Raw genomic sequence first — 21129 nt, 5'->3', positions numbered from 1 at the left:
CTGAACAATAAACTTTTACCTTGCCTTACCACATCAAACGAAAATTCCTCTATTATTTTAATGTAGGGTCTAACAGAAATAGCTACAGAGTTTTCTCTTTTAGTGCCTAACAAGATCAAGCATTTCGCCTCTTTAAGTCATTAAGCATGGATTCCTTATCCACTCTTCAGTGATAGCATTTCCTCCCTGCATATTTATCACATCTTGTATTGAAGCTACTGCACCTTCCGCCTCTCTAGCTAAGACGGCGGAACCATTCACTTCACGCCAATCCAAAGAAACCCTAGATAAGCAGTCAGCCTGACAATTTCTCCACCCTTGAATATGTTCTAGTATGTAGAAATACTCTTGTAAACGAGCTGTGAGCCTAGCTAATCTCGCTGATCCTCCACTAGCCCCCCGGTAGAAGAATTTTCACTGAAGGCTTATGATCAGTTCACAGTATAAATTTGGTCCCCCACGAATAAGTCCATTAAAAATAATGATGTGCCTCTTTTTATTGCCTGCCCTGTGCAGGCGTTAAAAATGATGCAGTGGAAACTCAGAAACTCAGAAACACACACCCTTTTTGGAGGCCCCCTAACGAGGGAACGTCCCCCTTGCATACATTATGCCTGGCGCAGGCATAATGTGCGCAAGGGTTTTCAAGGGTTTGTAACTATGGCACAGCGTTTTTGCCACACTATCACCACATTTGCGTAAAAAAATGACACTAAAGTGGTGTTAGTTGGTGCTAGGCCCTTCAGAATTCTGGGCCTTAGTGAGTTGCTTGGTGATCCCAGTGTAGAGAGTTTTCCCATTGTCCAACTTGCTGGTGACTAAGGTGTGGTTGCCATATTTTCTAATGTTGCTTTGGAGACAGCTGAATATCTTCCATATTCAGGACGTGGAAGCAGGAAGCAGTGACAGTGTTTAGTTGTGCAGCTATGTCCCGTTTGCTGCTGCTGATTATTCTGAGGTTCCATCCAGGGTGAGGGGGTGAATCCGTGTATGGCCCGTCACAAATAGGAGTCCCATGATGAAGTGTTCCTGCCAAAGAAAAGTGCTTCTGTCGTGTGGCTTTTGGTACTGAGACAGTTCGATTTCATCCAGTTAGTGACTTCCGTCATGTAGGCAGTGAATTGCGATGGTGACTGGGTTTGTGGAGCTGATTTTGTTAGAGAAGAATTCCGAGATCTTTTTGCAAATTTCCTGTGATGGGGACTTGTGAGAAGGTGCAGTGAAGTCTTTTATGATGGTGAAGATGTCAGTAAGAAATTGGTTTACTGGTAGAGGGAGGTGAAACCCAACTCAAGCAGGAACTACATTCCTTGTCAAGGTGAAGTCACAAACAAATCCTAAAGTAACCTGTGCTCATTCCTTGGGTAGCTTGGCACAAAGCAGTCATGCTTAACTCAGAGGCAATGTGTAAAGTATTTGTGCAACACTTAAAACATTAACAAACTGAAAATACACTGCAAAAAGGATCCCACACAGGATTAAAACAATAGCTTAGAATGTAATTAATACAACAACAACAAAACAAAATAAATCCAGTCAGTAGAACCAGAGATTTTTTTAGGATTTAGGTGAAAATAGCACCTACAAGCACAGAGTGCCACTCATGTATATCTGGTTGTGCCAAACTGGGAGAAAGTCACAAGTTCAGGCTGACAGTGATGGAGTGCGGGTCAGATACAGGGACCAGGTTAGTCTCACGGATAGAGTTATCTTCTCAGTCTTGCCCCAAGAGTTATACTCTCCTTCAAAGGTACTGCAAGGAGCAGGGAGAGCTTTGCGGGTGACTGTCAAAGAAGCGTGAAGGGCCCTACGCCGGTCATGGGTGGTCCTTGCTATAGCCTGACGATCCTGTCAGTGTCACAGGCAGTTGTGGTTGGAGCTTTGTGTTGGTGGTCACTACTGTGGATGATGCTACAGCACGAAAAGTTGGTTCACCTGAACCTCACATTGACGTTGGGCAGTGCAGTCCTGGAGCAATCAGGTCCTTCCACATTAGCAAAGAGCCCAAAATGTCAAAGGAGCTTAACTTAGCCAAACCAAGGTTCCAGGACCTGAGGGGCACCACTTGGGGGTTAGGGTTCAGGAACTCTCTCCTGTAGAGATCAGCAGGGCTCAGGCAAGGGGTAGCATCAGGTCAGCTAGGCAGATGCATGGAGCCTCTGGAGCTTGAATATCCTTGTAGCTCAGAACAGGAGGTCAGCTGGCTACTCCTTGAAGTCACTTCAGCCTGTGATGAAGGGTGCAGGTCCAATCTTCGTACTCAACAAGAAGGGCAGTGGGCAGCAGAGGAGCAGGGCAGCAGAGTGGCAGTTCTTCTGGCAGCAAAGTAGCACAGCAGTCCTTATTCGCTAGCTCCCACTGGTCCAGGAGTGTACTCAAGCGTTGGTGTTTCAGGTCCAATATTTATTCCTGATGCCTCATTCGAAGTAGGAGAAGCTTCTACAGTTTCCCCTTCGAGGTGCACATGTTTCCTGCCTCCCCTGCCTGGCAGTAGTCTAATTACAGGGGGTACACAATCCTTTGTGTGGAGGTGGGATGCTGCCTATTCCGGTATAAGTGAGTCTGTGCCTAACTCCGCCCTTTTACCCTGTCAGTGATGTCCCATGCAGACACACCTAAGCTCCCTATTGTGTGTGGCTGTTCAGGAGGAATACACAAACTTCACCCAGTCATGTGACCCAGAGACAGGCTGCAGTCACTAAATGGCTGAGGCAGGAGAATACAAACTTTTTTTTCAAAGTTCCTTTTTCAAAATTTGTCAACACCAGGGCAGTGCGCGCTCTATTGGCGACTAGAATGCAAAAACCCAGCACTCTCAAAACAACGTAATTTATGCATTGTGCTGATATGTTGTTGTTTAACCTTTTGCATTGCAGAGTTTAATCCTGAAGACTTATTTTTAATGTGTTTACAAATACTGTTCATTTGCAATGTATTGCTGCAGGCTTTCAGAATGTGTTAGGGTGTGGTCCATTTCCAGGGCCTTCCAGAGACTTTCCCTGCAGCATGCCTGGGTGTGGTTGTGGGCTGGGCCAAGACTCTATAAAAGGGAGCCAGCCCAGCTCCATGTGCTCACTATTCAGAGGTCCCGGTGCAGAGCAGCAGCTACCTCCTTAGTTCCTGTCCCGGTGGCCTATTTGATCTTACAGGCCTCTGCCCTTCATTCTTCATTGGTGATCCTTGTTCTGGGCAGTAAGACGGTGGTTGGGCTAGCCTCCCAACGCCGTTATCGAGAACTTTCATATTCTTGGCCTATTTCTTTAATGATTAACAGATTACATTGCGCGCTACCATTTCTTGACATTTGCATGGTGGCTTGCGAATCGGCAAAACGCGTGATTCATTCAGGTTGATTTGATCTTGTTATTCATTGCGCGCTACCATTTCTTGACATTTGCATGGTGGCTTAAGAATCAGCAAGTCGCGCGATTCGTTTCATGGTGCTTTAACCTTGTTGTTCATTGCGCAGTATCATTTCTTGACATTTACATGTTGACTTACGAATCTGCAAGACGCGCAATTCGTTTCATGATGATTTAACTTTGTTGTTCATTGCGCGCTACCATTTCTTGATATTTACATGGTGGCTTAAGAATCTGCAAAAGACGCGTGATTCGTTTCATGGAGCTTTAATCTTGTTATTCATTACGCGCTACCATTTCTTGACATTTTACATGGTGGCACTCGAATCGGCAAGACGCACGATTCTCTCCTCGAGCTTAATTATTGTTGTTCATTGTATGCCACTATTCTAAGACATTTATTTGGTAATATTTGAGTTGACAAGTTGTGTGATTTGTTTCCTGAATCCATATTGTGTTGTTCATGGTGCACAATCCTTTTATGGTGTTTACTATATATATATGCAAATCTGCAATGTGCGCAATGCGTGTTGGAACATTTCAAGAGAACACAGATGGCCAGAGTTTCTAGATGCAATATTGCGTGGTCCTAGTATGCATTTTTTTTAAAGGATTCGTATGACTGGTTGAGAACTTATTCAGAATGTTTTCCTGATTCTCATGTAAAGGAAAGTACTTGTATTTGAAAGTTTCATTTAATCCATCTTGATTCCCTTACAGGTATCAGGCCATCTTGAAACTTAGTCATTTTAAGCCTAATTCTTAGGTTGATCATGTTTTCAGAATGACTAGGCTTAGAGTCATAGTCTAGTATTGATTTCATGAGATGTAATTTTCATATTGTGTGTTTTAACATTTTTCTTACTACAGGTCTCCTTCCCAGCTGTTCCCTTCCTAATCTCCTCTTCCCCTCTTGAACTCTCTTCCCCTCTGTGATTTATCTATCAGAGTCTTGGAGCTGTTCAGTGGTGGACGTGTTGGGAACGTTCGCAGACCCCGAGGATCTGGTGACTCTGACAGAATAGTGAGTCCACAAATTATTATCCTCCTGGTTTGTGGATGTTCTCAGCATGGCCACGCTGGACGAGTTAGTTAAGGCTATCACCGAGCTCCAGGCAGAGGTGGTATCATCCAAAGAATTGACAACTAGCCTAGCTGAGAGAGTGAGTCAGTTACAAGATAAGGTAGAGAAGAAGGAGCAAAGTCCCACAGGTGTGTCTTGGCCAGGTATTTCTTCTCAGACTTCTGGAAGTAATCCGACAAGCATTTCCCTCAATGTCCCTTCCGCAATTCCTTTAGCTCCCCCAGAACGTTTCTCAGGTGACCCTTTGAAAGCGCAATCTTTCCTGGTTCAAGTGGAACTACACTTCACCTGTAGACCACATACTTTCCCAGATGCCCAGTCCAAAGTAGCTTTCTTGTTATCATATCTGTCTGGGGATGGGCAATTCCTCTTGTGCGTAAAGATAGTCCCTTGTTGTACAACTGGAGAAATTTTGTTTGTGAGTTCGAGAGAGTTTTTGATCTTAGAACTGTAACACTGTCAGCAGATCGTGAATTATTAGATTAACGCCAAGGGAATCAGGACCTAGTGTCGTACTTAGCCAACTTTAACCGGCTGGTTGCCAAGACATCCTGGCCTGAAGAAAAACAAGCGGTCTTGTTTTAGAAAGGACTCAAAGAGGAACTAAAAGATATCTTAACGCAAATCGACCCACAACCTACAGACTGTCAAGAATTAATTAACCTTGTCCTGAGGCTTGATCATCGTTTAACAGAACGTAAAGGAATGCGCAAAAAGACTGAAAAATATTCATGGCGTGTTCATGATAACAGAGACTCAAGAACTCCGAAAGAAAGAACGCCGTAACCGATGGAAATTGGAACCATCAGAAGACCTTTGACCAAAGATGAAAAGGACCTACGCAGAAAAAATGGACAATGTCTTTATTGTGGGCGGAAGGGTCATTTTGCCAAAGATTGTCCAATCAAACCAAAGAGCAAGCAAGGTCCAGTTCAGAAAGTCGCAGCCAATGCACCAGTCGAGTTGGAAAATCTATAACACCCGAGATGCAGAGAAGGGTTGCTCTTGGGTGTCACCGTGGGCCCTTCACAATCTAGACATCTTAAACTGGAAATAAGAGTTCAGGTGAAGAAAAATATCTATTTCAAAAAAGCTCTAGTCGATTCTGGGGCTACTGGGAACTTTGTTGACGCCCATTTGGTTTGTGCATGGGGATCCCATGTATTGAAAAGAAGACCCCAGAAATCATCCAGGCAGTCGATGGAAAACTCTTGACTGGAGGTCCAGTAACTGTTCAGACTTTTCCCTTGTCGATGATTTGTGAAGATAAGAATCAAAGAAAGAATCATAAAGAGAAAATCATCCTTGACGTGATCCATGCTCCCCAATATGGGATTATCCTTGGCTTGCCATGGTTAACTCATCACAATCCTGGGATCAATTGGGCAGAACGAAAAATCATGTTCTCATCTTCGCTATGTAAAGAACAATGTCTCCAAAAGATTCAAGTACCAAAAGTCTGCAACTCTTACATAGCTACTGCCGCAGAGAAAGAAATTCAGCTGTCCAAACAGTATTCATCTTACAAAGATGTATTTGATGAGAAAGGAGACCCTACCTCCTCATAGATCTTATGACTGTCAAATTGATCTAGCCCCAGGTGCGATACTTCCCAACTGTCGTGTGTATGCCCTGTCAGAACATGAAAATCAACATTTACGAAAATACCTAGATCAATTTTTGGAGAATGGTTTCATTCGCCCCTCTAAGTCTCCTGCAGCTTCGCCTTTGTTTTTTGTTCCAAAAGCTAATGGAGAACTTTGAGCTTGTATCGACTATAGGGGATTTAACAAAGTCACCATCAAGAATAAATATCCTTTACCCCTAATTCCGGTTTTATTGGAACAAGTAAAGAAAGCAAAAATCTACACAAAGCTTGCCTTCGAGGTGCTTATCATTTGGTCAGAATGAGAGAGGGTGACGAATGGATAACAGCGTTCAAGACAAGATATGGCCTTTTTGAATACACCGTCATGCCTTTTGGTCTGTGTAATGCTCCAGTAACATTTCAATTTTTCTTGAATGACGTTCTTAGAGAGCACCTCAACATATTTGCCATAGTATACATCAGTGACATTTTGATCTACTCAGACAATGAAAACGAACATGTCCAACATGTGAAGAAAATTCTTGCAGCCCTTCGAAAACACCATTTATATTGCAAACTAACCAAGTGTGAGTTTCATGTTACCACAGTTGAGTTTTTAGGGGTTATTCTTACCCCTCAAGGTATAGTGATGGCAGAAAAGAAAGTAAAAGCCGTATCTGATTGGCCCACTCCAAAGACTGTTCGTGATGTACAATGTTTCCTGGGGTTTGCATAATTTTTAACAGAGGTTCATAAATCATTTCTCCCAGACAGTGGCTCCAATCACTAAGCTATTAAGAAAGAAAGAAAAGTTTGTATGGGCCTCAAAAACTGACCAAGCCTTCTCTACTTTGAAGGAAGCTTTCTCTACTGCCCCAGTCTTGATTCATCCTGATGCGAATCGACCTTTCATAGTGGAAGCTGATGCTTCAAATGTAGCAATAGGAGCCGTCTTATCGCAACGAAATAAAGACACTGGTCAACTCCATCCTGTAGCTTATATGTCTCGGAAGTTGAACGAAGCCGAACAGAACTATGTCATTGCTGAAAAAGAGCTTCTGGCGATTCGTGATGCCTTTAAGGAATGGAGACATCATTTGTTGGGTGCCAAATACAGTATATACTGATCATCGTAATCTTCAATTCATGAGTTCCGCCAGACTTTTGACTCCTCGGCAATTACGCTGGATGCTGTTTTTTGCCGAATTTGATTTTGTAGTAACCTTCCGGCCTGGTAAAGATAATCGCAAATCTGACACCTTGTCCCGCAAAGAGTCTACCACATTGCCTGCATTTCAAGCCTCTAGAGCTATCATTGCTCCTGACAAGGTTCTATGTATCATAAAAACTGAAGATTTCTTTGAAGAAATTCGCAACTCTTTCACTGTTGAGAAATGGCAAACATGGGCCCAAGCAGACCCCAAAAGGTCAATCAAGCAAGGACTACCCTTTCACGATGCTCGTTTGTTCGTACCCACTACCAAACTTCGCAAGATAGTGTTTCATTGGTTGCATGTTATACCTACGGCAGGTCACCCAGGTACTCCTAAAACTCCTGAACTGATCCATCGCTATTTTTGGTGGCCTACCCTAACAAAAGTTGTAAAAGCAATGGTAAACAACTGCAAAGTCTGTGCTCGCACTAAAACAAGTCATTCAAAACCAAAGGGGTTATTACAACCACTTCCAACCCCAAGTTGTCCATGGGAACACATTTCTTTAGACTTTATTACCGGTCTGCCAGTGGTTCAACAGCATTCAGTAATTCTGGTGGTAGTAGATAGTCTCACGAAATATGGACATTTCATTGCCTGTAAGAAATTGCCCACTTCTAGTGAATTGGCAACTATTTTACTGAACAGAGTGGTTCGTTATCATGGACTGCCAAAAGTTATCCTCTCCGATCGGGGGTCGCAATTTGCCTCCAATTTCCAGAAGACATGGTGTAAAACACTCCAAGTGACATCTACACTATCTACTAGCCACCATCCTCAAACCGATGGTCAAACGGAGAGACTAAATCAGACTTTGAAACAATTCCTACGTGCCTATGCTGAAAAGGCACTTAATTCTTGGACATCTATGCTCTGGTTAGCTGAGTTAGCCTACAATAACTCATTCCACACTTCTATTGGCGTTACACCCTTTTTTGGTTTATTTGGCTATCATCCTGACACCTTGCCCATCACAATTCCTCAAGAAAGTTCTCTTACTCCATCTGTGTCAGAAACCATTCAGCATTTGCATCAGACCCAGAAACTGATTCATCAGCATTTAGAAAAAGCCAAACAAAAATACAAAAGGCATTATGACAAGAAACATTGTGAGGGACCGCAATGTCAACCAGGTGACAAAGTGTGGCTTTCCACAAAACATATAGATTTCAAGAAGAAGCACATGTTTCACCCCAAATTCATAGGTCCTTACACTGTCCTCCAGCAAATCATTCCGGTGACCTATAAACTACAATTGCCCAGATCCTTACGGATTCATCCAGTGTTCCACACTTCCCTCTTGAAGAAGGCAGTCCAAAAGGTCCACCCTCATCCAGCTCCTGTTCTAGTACAAGGGGAAGAAGAATACAAAGTTAAGAAAGTGTTGGATTCCAAACTGAGAGGGCATAATCTATGGTACTTAATCTCATGGAAAGGTTATGGTCCTGAAAGTAACTCATGGGTTTCCGTATCTGATGTTCATGCTCCAGTACTTGTGAGACACTTTCATCGTCTTAATCCAGGCAAACCAGGCCCTAGAGCGCGTCTGGGAGAGGGTAGTACTGTCAACACCAGGGCAGTGCGCGCTCTATTGGTGACTAGAATGCAAAAACCCAGCACTCTCAAAACAACGTAATTTATGCATTGTGCTGATATGTTGTTGTTTAACCTTTTGCATTGCAGAGTTTAATCCTGAAGACTTATTTTTAATGTGTTTACAAATACTGTTCATTTGCAATGTATTGCTGCAGGCTTTCAGAGTGTGTTAGGGTGTGGTCCATTTCCAGGGCCTTTCAGAGACTTTCCCTGCAGCATGCCTGGGTGTGGTTGTGGGCTGGGCCAAGACTCTACAAAAGGGAGCCAGCCCATCTCCAAGTGCTCACTATTCAGAGGTCCCGGTGCAGAGTAGCAGCTACCTCCTGAGCTCCTGTCCCGGTGGCCTATTTGATCTTCCAGGCCTCTGCCCTTCATTCTTCATTGGTGATCCTTGTTCTGGGCGGTAAAACGGTGGTTGGGCTAGCCTTCCGACACCGTTATCGAGAACTTTCATATTCTTGGCCTAATTCTTTATTGATTAATAGATTACATTGCGCGCTACCATTTCTTGACATTTGTATGGTGGCTTGCGAATCGGAAAAATGCGTGAGTCGTTTCATGTTGATTAGATCTTGTTATTCATTGCGCGCTACCATTTGTTGACATTTGCATGATGGCTTAAGAATCAGCAAGACGCGCAATTCGTTTCATGGTGCTTTAACCTTGTTGTTCATTGCGTGCTATCATTTCTTGACATTTACATGTTGACTTACGAATCGGCAAGACGCGCGATTCGTTTCATGATGATTTAACTTTGTTGTTCATTGCACGCTACCATTTCTTGACATTTACATGGTGGCTTAAGAATCGACAAAAGACGCATGATTCGTTTCATGAAGCTTTAATCTTGTTATTCATTACGCTCTGTTATTTCTTGGCATTTACATCATGGTTTACGAATCGGCAAGATGCGCAATTCGTTTAATGTGGATTTAACCTTGACATTCATTGCGTGCTACCATTTCTTGACATTTTACATGGTGGCACTCGAATCGGAAAGATGCACGATTCTCTCCTTGAGCTTAATTAATGTTGTTCATTGTATGCCACTATTCTAAGACATTTTTTAGGTAATATTCGAGTTGACAAGTTGTGTGATTTGTTTCCTGAATCCATATTGTGTTATTCATGGTGTAATCCTTTTATGGTGTTTACTATATATATATGAAAATCTGCAATGTGCGCAGTTCGTGTTGGAACATTTCAAGAGAACACAGAAGGCCAGAGTTTCTAGATGCAATATTGCATGGTCCTGGTATGCATTTTTTTAAAAGGAGTCATATGACTGGTTGAGAACTTATTCTGAATGTTTTCCTGATTCTCATGTAAAGGAAAGTACTTGTATTTGAAAGTTTAATTTAATCCATCTTGATTCCCTTACAGGTATCAGGCCATCTTGAAACTTAGTCATTTTAAGCCTAATTCTTAGGTTGTTCATGTTTTCAGAATGACTAGGCTTAGAGTCATAGGGCCTGATTACAACTTTGGAGGAGGTGTTAATCCGTCCCAAATGTGACGGATATACCAACAGCCGTATTACGAGTTCCATAGGATATAATGGACTAGCAATACGGCTGGTGGTATATCCGTCACATTTGGGATGGATAAACACCTTCCTCCAAAGTTGTAACCAGGCCCATAGTCTAGTATTGATTTCATGAGATGTAATTTGTGTGTTTTAACCTTTTTCTTACTACAGGTCTCCTTCCCATCTGTTCCCTTCCAAATCCCCTCTTCCCCTCTTGAACTCTCTTAGCCTCTGTGATTTATCTATCAGAGTCTTGGAGCTGTTCAGTGGTGGACCTGTTGGGAACGTGCGCAGACCCCGAGGATCTGGTGACTCTGACAAAATTGTAACCAAAAATCTGACCTCACCATTATTGGACCTGCCCCTCTTTGCAGTCACTCCCAAACATTTTGATTTTTGCCCTCCACTTTTTGCTGAATTTGCTTTTGTTGGCCTTATGAATCTGTGCACTTTACCACTGCTAGCCAGTCCTAAAGAGCTTGTGCTCTCTCCACAAAGCATGGTTAAATTGACTTATATCCTATTGGTCTATTTAACTTACCTGTAAGTCCCTTGCAGAGTGGTTTACCATTTAATAGTGGATCTGCAGTATTTATTGTGTGACTCATTTAAGTAGCCCTTTAAGTCATGTCCCAGGCCTGTCACTTCAGCCTAAATGCAGTTTTAAACTGCTATGTCGATTTGTGCATTAAACCCCCCTTGCCAAGTCTTAAACTCCCCTTTTCATGTATATATAAATCACCCCTAAGGTAGGCCCTCGGTAGCCTATAGGGCAGTGTGCTACTTAATTAAAAGATTGGGCATGTAGCTTGAGGTTTTACATGTCCAGGTACTGAATAACTCCTAAATTCATTTTTCACTACTGTGTGGCATACCCCTTCCATAGGATAACATTGGAGAGTCCTTATTACATTTAATAAGCTGTAATTTCCAATTGGGAGATGGTGACATGTCAGGTTTGATGTCTTTTGAATTCTAATGATAAACCTTATTTAATGGTGAAGTTGGGTTTTTGATTACTATTTTAAAAGTGCCACTTTTAGAAAGTTGGCATTTTTCTGCCCTTCTCCCTTTTTGGGCCTGTAGCCTTGCCTGGGTCACATGACTGGGTGTAACTGACAGACTTTGTTAATTCCCCACTGATAGTCACACAATAGAGGAATTAGGTGTGCCTAAACATTGTTTGTTTGTTGCATAAATACTTTACACATTGTCTCTAAGTTAATCCTGACTGCTTTTTGTGCCACGCTACAGAGGGTTAAGCACAGGTTAATTTAGTGACTTTTTGTGGTTCACCCTGGAAGGAGCTGTGGCTGTTGCTTGACCAGGGTTCACACCCAAGTCAACCAACAACCCACTTTCTAACAACCATAAAGAGAATTTTTCATTACAATTTCGAAGTCACCAAACATGAACTGTTTACCCATTCCCATTTGGATGTTACAGCTTATTAAATGTAATAAGGTAACTCCAGTGTTATCCTATGTGAGAGCGGGGGCCTTGTACTAGTGAAAAACTATTTTAAGAAGTTTGTAGTACCAGGATATTTAAAACTATTATATGCCCTATGTATTAAACACATTGCTGCCTGTCCTGTGGGTGTTTAGGCCTGCCCTGGGGGTGACATATGTATTAAAAATGAAGGTTTGGGCCTGGCAAAAAGTTTATTTTGCCAGGTTGAAAGGCTTTTTAAAACTGCACACACAGGCTGCAATGGCAGGCCTGAGACATGTTTAAAGAGCTACTTAAGTGGGTGGCACAATAAGTGCTGCAAGCCCACTAGTAGCATTTATTTTATAGGCCCTGGGTACACATAGTACCACTTTATTAGAGACCTATACGTAACTTAAATATGCCAATAGGAGATTAATCAATTTGACTAGGTTTCAAGAAATTTGAACATGTGCTTTATCATTGGTTAGCAATGGTAAAGTGCACAGAGCCCTAAAGCAAGCAAAAACAAGATCAGCAAAAACGAAAGGCAAAAGGTTTGGGGAAACACCACGCTGAAGCTGAGAGATCTAACAGTGCGCTTTCTGCTGTTAGCGATGGCATTGATGCATTATGCAAGAGCTGTGTGTTTTCTGTTTTGAATCTACTGGTGGTAGTGTCTTAGGGCTGTTTTGAAGATATGTTTGTCTGTGGTATCTTGACATGTTCTCCATCTGCACTCCAGTTAATAGCAGTTGTGTTTTGTCAGCCTGAGTTCCTCTCTTTGCCTCCTGACCTGTGGTCGGGCTCTTTCTGTTGGATTGTGCTTAAGGAGAGCCAGGTTGTTGGAGCATGCAGTGATTTAGTTGTTGAGGTATTTGATGGCTTTCGGCAAGTTGCTGGTGTGTTAGGGCTGGTGCTTGGAGAGGGAAGACGCCTCCTCCTCTTCTGAGTTGCTTTTCCAGCTGCAGCAGGTTGTTCTAGTGGTGGTAGGTATGCAGTGGTGCAGGACGGATATGCTGGAACTGACAAAGGGGATGGTCTGGTCAGGTTATAGTTGCTGGCTTGTCGACTGTGATGTTGCTGATTGAGGTGAAAATCAAGTCCAATAGGTGTCCAGCAGTGTGGGTGGATTTGGTAGCTTGTTGAGTGAGAGCAAGGTTTCTGAAGCCTCAACAAGGGCCATAGTGTTTTGATCAGCACTGTCTTCTAGGTGAAATTTGACATCCCGGAGGATGATGAAGGTGCTGGCTTTTAAGACGAGGGGTGTGACAAAGTCAGTGATGTTGCAGGCGAAATTATTGTGGAGTCTTGGTAGACTATATACAATGGTTCAACCCAGGGAGAAGCTGGATATGATGCATATCTTGAATGTAGCTGGTTGGAGCTGCCCATGTAGGTGGTGCAGCTGAAGGTATCTTTGAATATGATGGGGACCCCGCCTACAGGCTTGTGCTAATGGTCTTGCCTGGTGATCTTACAGCAGGCGGGGATGGCAGTACCAATATTCATTGCTGAGGTAGTGTCTAGCCATGCTTCTGTGAGAAACAGCAGGCCCAGAGGGTGGTTGTATAATAGGTCCCATATCTCTGTGGTATGTTTCGTGAGTGAACTAGTGGTGAGGATCAAGCATGCAAGTCTGGCATATTCTTTTGTTGGTGTTTGGTCTGTGCTAGTTTGTATGAGTGTGAGCTAGTGAGGTGCTGGTTGCTGATGATCCTTCTGTGTTGTGTCCTGCTACCTGGCAACAGTGCAGCAAACTGCAGCCGTGGCTAGGAGCACAGAGCAGAGTAGTGATGGGTAGGGGTGAAACCGGGCTTCCTGGCATTGGGTGAGGTCAAGGCATGGATGATCGCAGACAGTTTCCTTTGGTATGCCCGCTGCATGCATCTGCTGCACATCACTATTAAATAGGCCCTGGGAAGAGGGAGGAACAAAGGGTACTGTGGGTGGGAAACCAGTGATAATACTTCCTGTGCATAGGGATGCAAAATCCAGTGATTTCATTTCTTGTGCCAATTGATGATGGGAAATCTGGTGATGTCTCTACATATGCAGATGGACAATAGGAAATGAACTCCTCTTGCGTGGCGTCTTCTATGAAAGATGGTTTGGTGAGAAACCAGGGATGTCATTTCCAGTGCAGATGAATGATGGGAAATCAAGTAATGTCACTATCTGTGCAAATGGATGATAGGAAATCAAGTGATGTCATTTCATGTGGAGATAGGCACTAGATGCATAATGTATCATTATACAAAGAAACTTGTAGATGATCTTTGCCTATTCATAACATACTGCAAATCCCAGAATGCAATATAATAGTCATATTGCAAGGTATCATGGACTTATCTGCTATGCTATTAATATTTAATATAATTATTTTAGATATTAGGTCACAGCATGGATTGCTTCTTCAAAGAACCTTAAAAAAAAAGTAATCATTTTTAATTACTTACCTGGTGGTGCCTCGCATGCATTGGGATAGCTATGGTAAACACTCCAGAAATTGTTTCTAGCAATAATAATCTTTCAATGGCTTTCTCAATCTGGGTGGGTTGTGGCTCACCAACCGTCCTCCTCTGTTGTAGATTGCTCCCTTTCTTCCACAACCCGTCTTTGGTTCAGGAAAGGAGGCCGTATGACATCTTCCTTATTTCTGCAAAGCTCCTCAAAGTAATGCCATCATCACTGATGCTTTCTTGAATTCTGAATCATATTGCTTGTTTATTAGAAGATTGGAATGTTGGCAGCTCCATTGAAAACAATGGAGTGCTCCAGGCTTTTACTGGCAGGTAAAAGCCCGGAGAACCAACATTCCAATGTTCTTTTTGTTCACAGCAACAGCTGTGAACAAAGCCTCACGGAGACCGAGGGGATTTTAATTCCCTCGGGCTTCGTGAGGAATTTGTTTTATTTAATAGGATATTCTGCCCCGGAGTGGCAGAATGTTCTAATAGCCTTAGAACCCGCTGTAGCGGGCTCTACCGGCCATTTAAGGCCCTCTCCCTTGTTAAAGGCCCTCGCCTTCGACTCGGGCCTTTAACGCAGGAGTGGGCCTTTAATGGCCGGTAGAGCCCGCTACTGCAGATTCTAAGGCTATATTGGACTCTGGCATAGTCAGTGATGTTTTGCAAAACATTTTACTTTTATGAGCAGCACACCTCTCCACTCATTATACTTGTGCTTTCTTTTTCTCACCACTTCCTTACTGTCAGGTTTTTTAGGATGTTATTTCTGGTGTTAGAATACATTCTCAGCACTAGGCGTCTTGCCTGTGCTCTTTTGTGATCTTGGCAGTGAAAGCAACATACATATTTACTGCTTGAACGTTCCTATTTGGCAGACAGCACAAAGATATACAGATTTATTAATTGCAATTTGGAAAATGCAGAAAAAATAATTTGGGATTCATAATGAATCACTAATTGGTCATTGCTAATTTTAAATTGTGAATAAAAATGAATCACAAAGTACGATTTACACATTATTTGTACATTGTGAGCAAGGAATTGGTTATTGTTAATCATGGCAATCAGCCACTTCTAAATTGCTAATGTTAGTTCATCTGGCCCCAAATTCTCCAGTCAAGAGCCAACTCCGAGAACAGTGTCCTCACATGCTTTTAGTGCACCATAATACATATGTTTTATGTAACCAAATATCAACTATTTTGTAATCTCTAGTACATTTTCAATTTAAAGTGCTTTTATTCTCCAGTAGCACTGGCTAATGCCATACTCTTGTTATATCCTTAGCCCTATGTCTAGGTCATAGGTTTTTTTGCAGGTTAACCAATGAGGGAAGTATATTCACATCCTGATGTGATTTTGTAATTCATCAGGTAAAGTACATCTACCTCACTATGCAAAGCTTCTTGATTTACTTAGTATCAATAGTCTCCATTTTCCTTTACAGTTTTGTCCTTGTGGGACTCACCTTGATCTTAATGTTCTCTATGAAACATTCAAGCCTGTGACACAGTTTGGGCATCTAGATTTTTGGTGGCCCAGTGTCCAAAGGTACCTGTTTCTTTCAGCCAGCCTGAGGGAGCCTTTGGAAATCATCACCTAGAGGTGGTGTAAGTAATTCTAAGACATATTTTTCACTCTGTCCCGAAAATCATATGGGAACCTGTTACCTAACCTAAGACCATGTGGGAACCCATTTCCTACTTCAACCTCCAGATTTGGCAGAAATTATATAGGTTATGGTTACCTTCAAAGTCCTCATCTCCTCCCACCAATTTAGTGATATACAGTTCTCTTCTCTGAATGAAGAGGCACCCTTAGTTTCAAAGTTGGTATTTCACTGACACTACCTCACCCTACAGTGAAAAACCCTCCATATCAAGTGCAGGATTTTGTGATGGTGTAGCCTGCCTTTACTCTACTTACTAGTGGATTTTTCATAAAATATTCATCCAGTAATCACTCTTCAATCATCTACCTACCGGCAGCCAAGCAACAAGTCAGTGACAGAGATTGCCGCACAGTCAGGCAATGAGTCAGTAACAGGGATTGCTCTGGGACAGATATTCTAAGAAGAATCCTGAGAGCCCAGCAAGATTCCTCTGATAATCGCTATCAATGGGATATTGTTCTTTGTTTTTGGTAGTGGTGATAGAGCCGTGCGAGTGCAACTACTCGTTTATATGAGGGGCGCTATGTACAATGTCTTAAAAGTTCCTTCCGGTAAGTGGAACCATGCTTATGTAACAGAACAACATCTCTGTTTGTCATAACATTACTATTTCTTAACAATTTCTTAACTTTACTGTTCAGCTTTTAAACTAAGGTGAATGGTGGAGTTTAGGACGCTAATATCTGCACAAGTGCAAATGGTTATTGGTAGTGGTGATAGAGTCATGCGAGTGCAACTTGTCTTTTATATGAGGGGCACTATGTACAATGTCTTCAAAGTTCCTTCCGGTAAGTGGAACCATGCTTATGTAACAGAACAACATCTCTGTTTGTCATAACATTACTATTTCTTAACTATTTCTTAACTTTACTGTTCAGCTTTTAAACTAACGTGAATGGTGGAGTTTAGGACGTTAATATCTGCACAAGTGCAAATGGTTATTGTTTTCTTTACGTACGGAAGTTGCCTAAACCCCGGAATTAATTTAGGAAATACACCTATGACATCATTACTCTCAATTGTGTCTATTTCTCCGTGCCATAACTTGTGTAGAGTGTTTTATAAATTATAAAATAGAAGTGCAACTGATCATTTTTCAATTATCTGAGAAGAGCTTTTAAATATTTGAAGGTATGTGAGTCATCCAATATGCTTGTCCTAAGACAGAGGCTCTGATGCTAAATCAGGGGACTTATGCATTTGTTTTAAGAGCTCATATGGGATGTGCCAACAGTGAATCAAGCCCCTGAAATGATCAGTAATTATCAGTGGGTTCATCTTTTTCTAGCTACCTTTGTTAGACAGAGGCACTTCAATTAATGTTAGATACAACTAACATACCAAGTTTGTTCATATTTTCTGCCCCTCAGATGTCATAGGCTTTTGCTCGCATCATCCAGACTGCACCCCTAAACAAACAATTCATATAGTGGCACAGCAATTTGTAAATGCATTTAAAGTCCAACTGGGGAGTGTTTTGTTTAATTGAACATAACTCCCTATATGTATTCAACAAAACCTGAAGTTACCTTTCTTTTCTCTACCCTGACTTTAAATAGCCCTATTCAAATCTACACTGTCAAAAGAGGGAGCAGCTAGGGCTATTTGTCACAAGCCCCACTCTTTTCTGAATCCCACGCTGTCACTGTCAAACCTATTCATATTTTGTGATGCAGTCTCAATAAGGCAGTTAACTTTAGCCACCACTATTGGGACTTCACTGCCAAATCTAGTAAATCCTTTTTTAGTAGGTCAATATAGCCTCAACTCTTTTACAACAAGCCGGCAATTGAAAACAGGGAATTGCTTCTCATTAGCACCTTACCCTTCACATGAAGAGGTTTGAAGCACCAGATGGTTCCGGGATTGCTGTCATCGTAGCAGCAGCCTTTTTCAATGCACTTCTCTTTGGGGATTCCTGGATAGCCACAATTGTCTCTTGATTTTGGTTCAGTGCCACATCTGTCTGTGGAAAACACAATGTTTGATAACTTTTACTCAGACAAAACATTTTGTAATGATGGGTTTATGAGAAGCCACAAGGCTGTATGTGTATTGTACATAATCCTAATGTCTTTTAAATTAAAAAAGTAGATCTGTGGGCATAACTCAGAGATTAAGTGGGTGATGTTCAATCCGCCATTGTGGTGCACTTTTCTTCTCTGCCAAGGCAGAGGTGGAATCTCCATCAAATGTACAACGTTGTCTGCTGCAGCAGTAACTGTTTCTCTACGAAAGCGGATGTATACATTATGGAAAAAGACACTTCATTGGAAATCTACAAATGTCCCAGTCTGCCAGAGGACTTTTATTACTAGTGGAATTTTGATTTGAAAGTGACACCTGAAATGGGCCTATATAGTGGGCACACACAATGACTAAGGCCCTCATTATGACCCTCCGTGGAGGCAGTCTCACCGCCACGGGGCCAGTGCCAAATCACCACGTCCCCCCCGTCTTGCCGTTTTACTGCGGCCTGCCTGGCTGGAGGTTTCCACCTGCAGCACAGCAGGAGTCGAATAACCGCCGAGGTAATTTCAGACTAGGGACACCACCAGCATTTGCGGGCGGTCTCACCGCCACAAAATTCTGGTGGAAAGGTATCCCGGCGACAATAATTTGCATTCCTGTCGCTGGGACAACCCCCCTACAGACACACATGCACCCACACACACACAATCCCACACAGACACACCCCCCACTCACACACACACTCACAACATTCACCCCATAGACATGCATACAAACATACATTCACACATTACCCATGCATTCCATACATGCATACTCTCCATCCCCCCACCCCCTCCCTTCAACTTCTACACATACATGACCCCACCCCGCCTCACTCATCCTCACACAACCACACCCTCTACCCCCAATTGTAACTCACTGCGCTCACACACACACCATTTACACATACAAACATACACGACCCTTCACGCACAGTCACCCCCCCTAACTCCCCCCACATTCATGACACACATACACACACTCACACACACCCATTCACACCCCCCTAACCCCCCTTGCGGACAGCACTTACCTCGTCTAACAAGGTGCTCCTCTGTGAGGGGATGGTACCCGGCGCTCCCACTGCCGGCAACGCCATGCCAGTAAAAGACCGCCACACGGAATTAATGGTTATAGGTGGTCCTTTTCTGGCGTGGCTGTGACAGCAGTGAAACTGCCTAAGCACCGTCGACCGCGTAGTAAATGCCGCCCAATATCCGACCGCCGTTGGTGCGGATATCCAGTGGCATTCACAATACGGAGGTCGGTTCAAACACATAATCTAAAAAAACAACTTCACTAAAAGATGCATTTTTAAATTGTGAGCTCAGTGACCCTAAACTCCACATTTCTATCCGTTCCCTAAGGGAATCTGTACTTTAATAATATTTAAAGGCAGTCCCCATGTTAACCTATGAGAGAGCTAGGCCATGCAACAGTGAAAACTGAAATTGGCAGTATTTCACTGTTAGGACATGTAAAACACATAAGTGCATGTCCCACCTTTAACATACACTGCATCCTGCCCAAGGGGCTACCTAGGACCTACCTTGGGGATGCCTTACATATATAGAAAGGGAAGGTTTAGGCCTGGCAAGTGGGTACACTTGCCAAGTCGAATTAGCAGTTTAAAACTGCCCACACAGACACTGCAGTGGCAGGTCTGAGCCATGTTTACAGGGCTATTAATATGGGTGGCACAAACAGTGCTGCAGGCCGACTAGTAGCATTTGATTTACGGGCCCTGAGCACCTCAACAACGCACATCAACAACCTGGGAAACAGAGGCAAAAGGTTAGGGGAGACCACGCCAAGGATGCCGAGTCCAACATTTATGAAACAAGTAATCAGGTTATTCGCAAAGACTGAAACATTAGTAATGAAACGTGACAACCCACAGTTTCGGGTGAGGTTGGTTAAATCTATTCAGAGCGCTGATGTAAAATGAATTCATAACCCTTCAGAATTGGACTGTCAACAAATAACTTATTTACTTGGACATACCACAGTAATTAACAAGACTATATTTTGTATGTTGGTGCACAATTGTGACAATGTGCCTTTTGGGATCCAAAGGTTTGTTAACTGTTCTACAGATGTATTATAACTTAATATTATATTCATTTTTTAATGTTTTGCTTTCTGTACTTAACTTTATGATATTTTTAGAAACTTTACAAATAAATTCGATTTGACAGTAAGCTACTAGTAAATGTCACTCTTCTTGGCATTCAGTATTGGAGAACACTGCACAAAGGACAAAATGGGAAAATATCATCCTTTCTGTTTACTGTTTGCTCAACACCTGATTGTGAGTTCACTGTAGAGTTGTGATTACCAAGTCACTAACTGTAACTCCTTTAGAAAATGTTCTCTGTTACTAAAAAGGTTTCCCTACTGCAATTTAAAGTTGGTAATCTGGAGTCCCACGTATTTCAGAACGAGTTGCCGAGAGGAATTAAATACATCTAATTAAATTATATACTTGTACAATCCAATTATATAGTTCCCCTACAATGAATTATCAATTCTAACACAAGCCCACTGACATTTTGATCAGAGAAACCTTCACAGCTACTACTCTTGTTGACTAGCTATTGATGAAACTCATGACACTGTTGGTATATATAAGTAACACTGTGGTACACAGAGGTGCTACCACGAATCAGTGTAAATCTTTTGTATTTTATAAATGAAACAGGTTCAAACAAGGCATGCCAGTTCTTTGGACTACATGTTCATCACTGACATCATATTTCAGTGTATAAACATGCTCTTTGACTGACACAGACAAAGTATTTTCTCTCTCAATTTAACCTCACAGTCTATGCTAAAGACAAGGTAACTGGTATTCTGTGTCAGTCAAGGACCAGTTCATGCAGCAGAGTCAACCAAATTATGCAGCAAGAAAAAGGCAAACTATACATCATAATAAGGCACATTTCATGGCAGTATTATTCCACAATATAGTAATGTTAACACACTGTAATACTGTTTGGACAACTGGGTCACCTAATTTGCACCTGTTTAACAAAGGACTACGGCATTTCGCAGCTGAGGCACTATGTGTAATGCTTTATTTTAGTAACTTTTGATCTATTTCGACTAGATGCAAATTACACATGCAAATGTTCCTCCATATATTTGGGTTAAACACTGCAGCAACAGAA

At 42.3% G+C, this 21129-nt stretch overlaps 1 protein-coding gene across 1 annotated transcript in view; it reads right to left on the bottom strand.

Annotated features, from left to right (window-relative positions):
• The window catches only part of LOC138249250 (putative gastrointestinal growth factor xP4), a 53388-nt gene that overhangs the window by 26322 nt on the left and 5937 nt on the right, over positions 1-21129 (bottom strand). Inside the window, exon 2 of the mRNA XM_069203220.1 lies at positions 17772-17912. Within this exon, the coding sequence (XP_069059321.1) occupies positions 17772-17912 (141 nt within the window). The remainder of the gene's footprint in view (positions 1-17771; positions 17913-21129) is intronic.

This window comes from Pleurodeles waltl, chromosome 8 (assembly GCF_031143425.1).
Source record: "Pleurodeles waltl isolate 20211129_DDA chromosome 8, aPleWal1.hap1.20221129, whole genome shotgun sequence".
In the NCBI taxonomy this organism is placed as follows: Eukaryota; Metazoa; Chordata; class Amphibia; order Caudata; family Salamandridae; genus Pleurodeles; species Pleurodeles waltl.
This window is presented reverse-complemented; position numbering and strand designations above follow the sequence as displayed.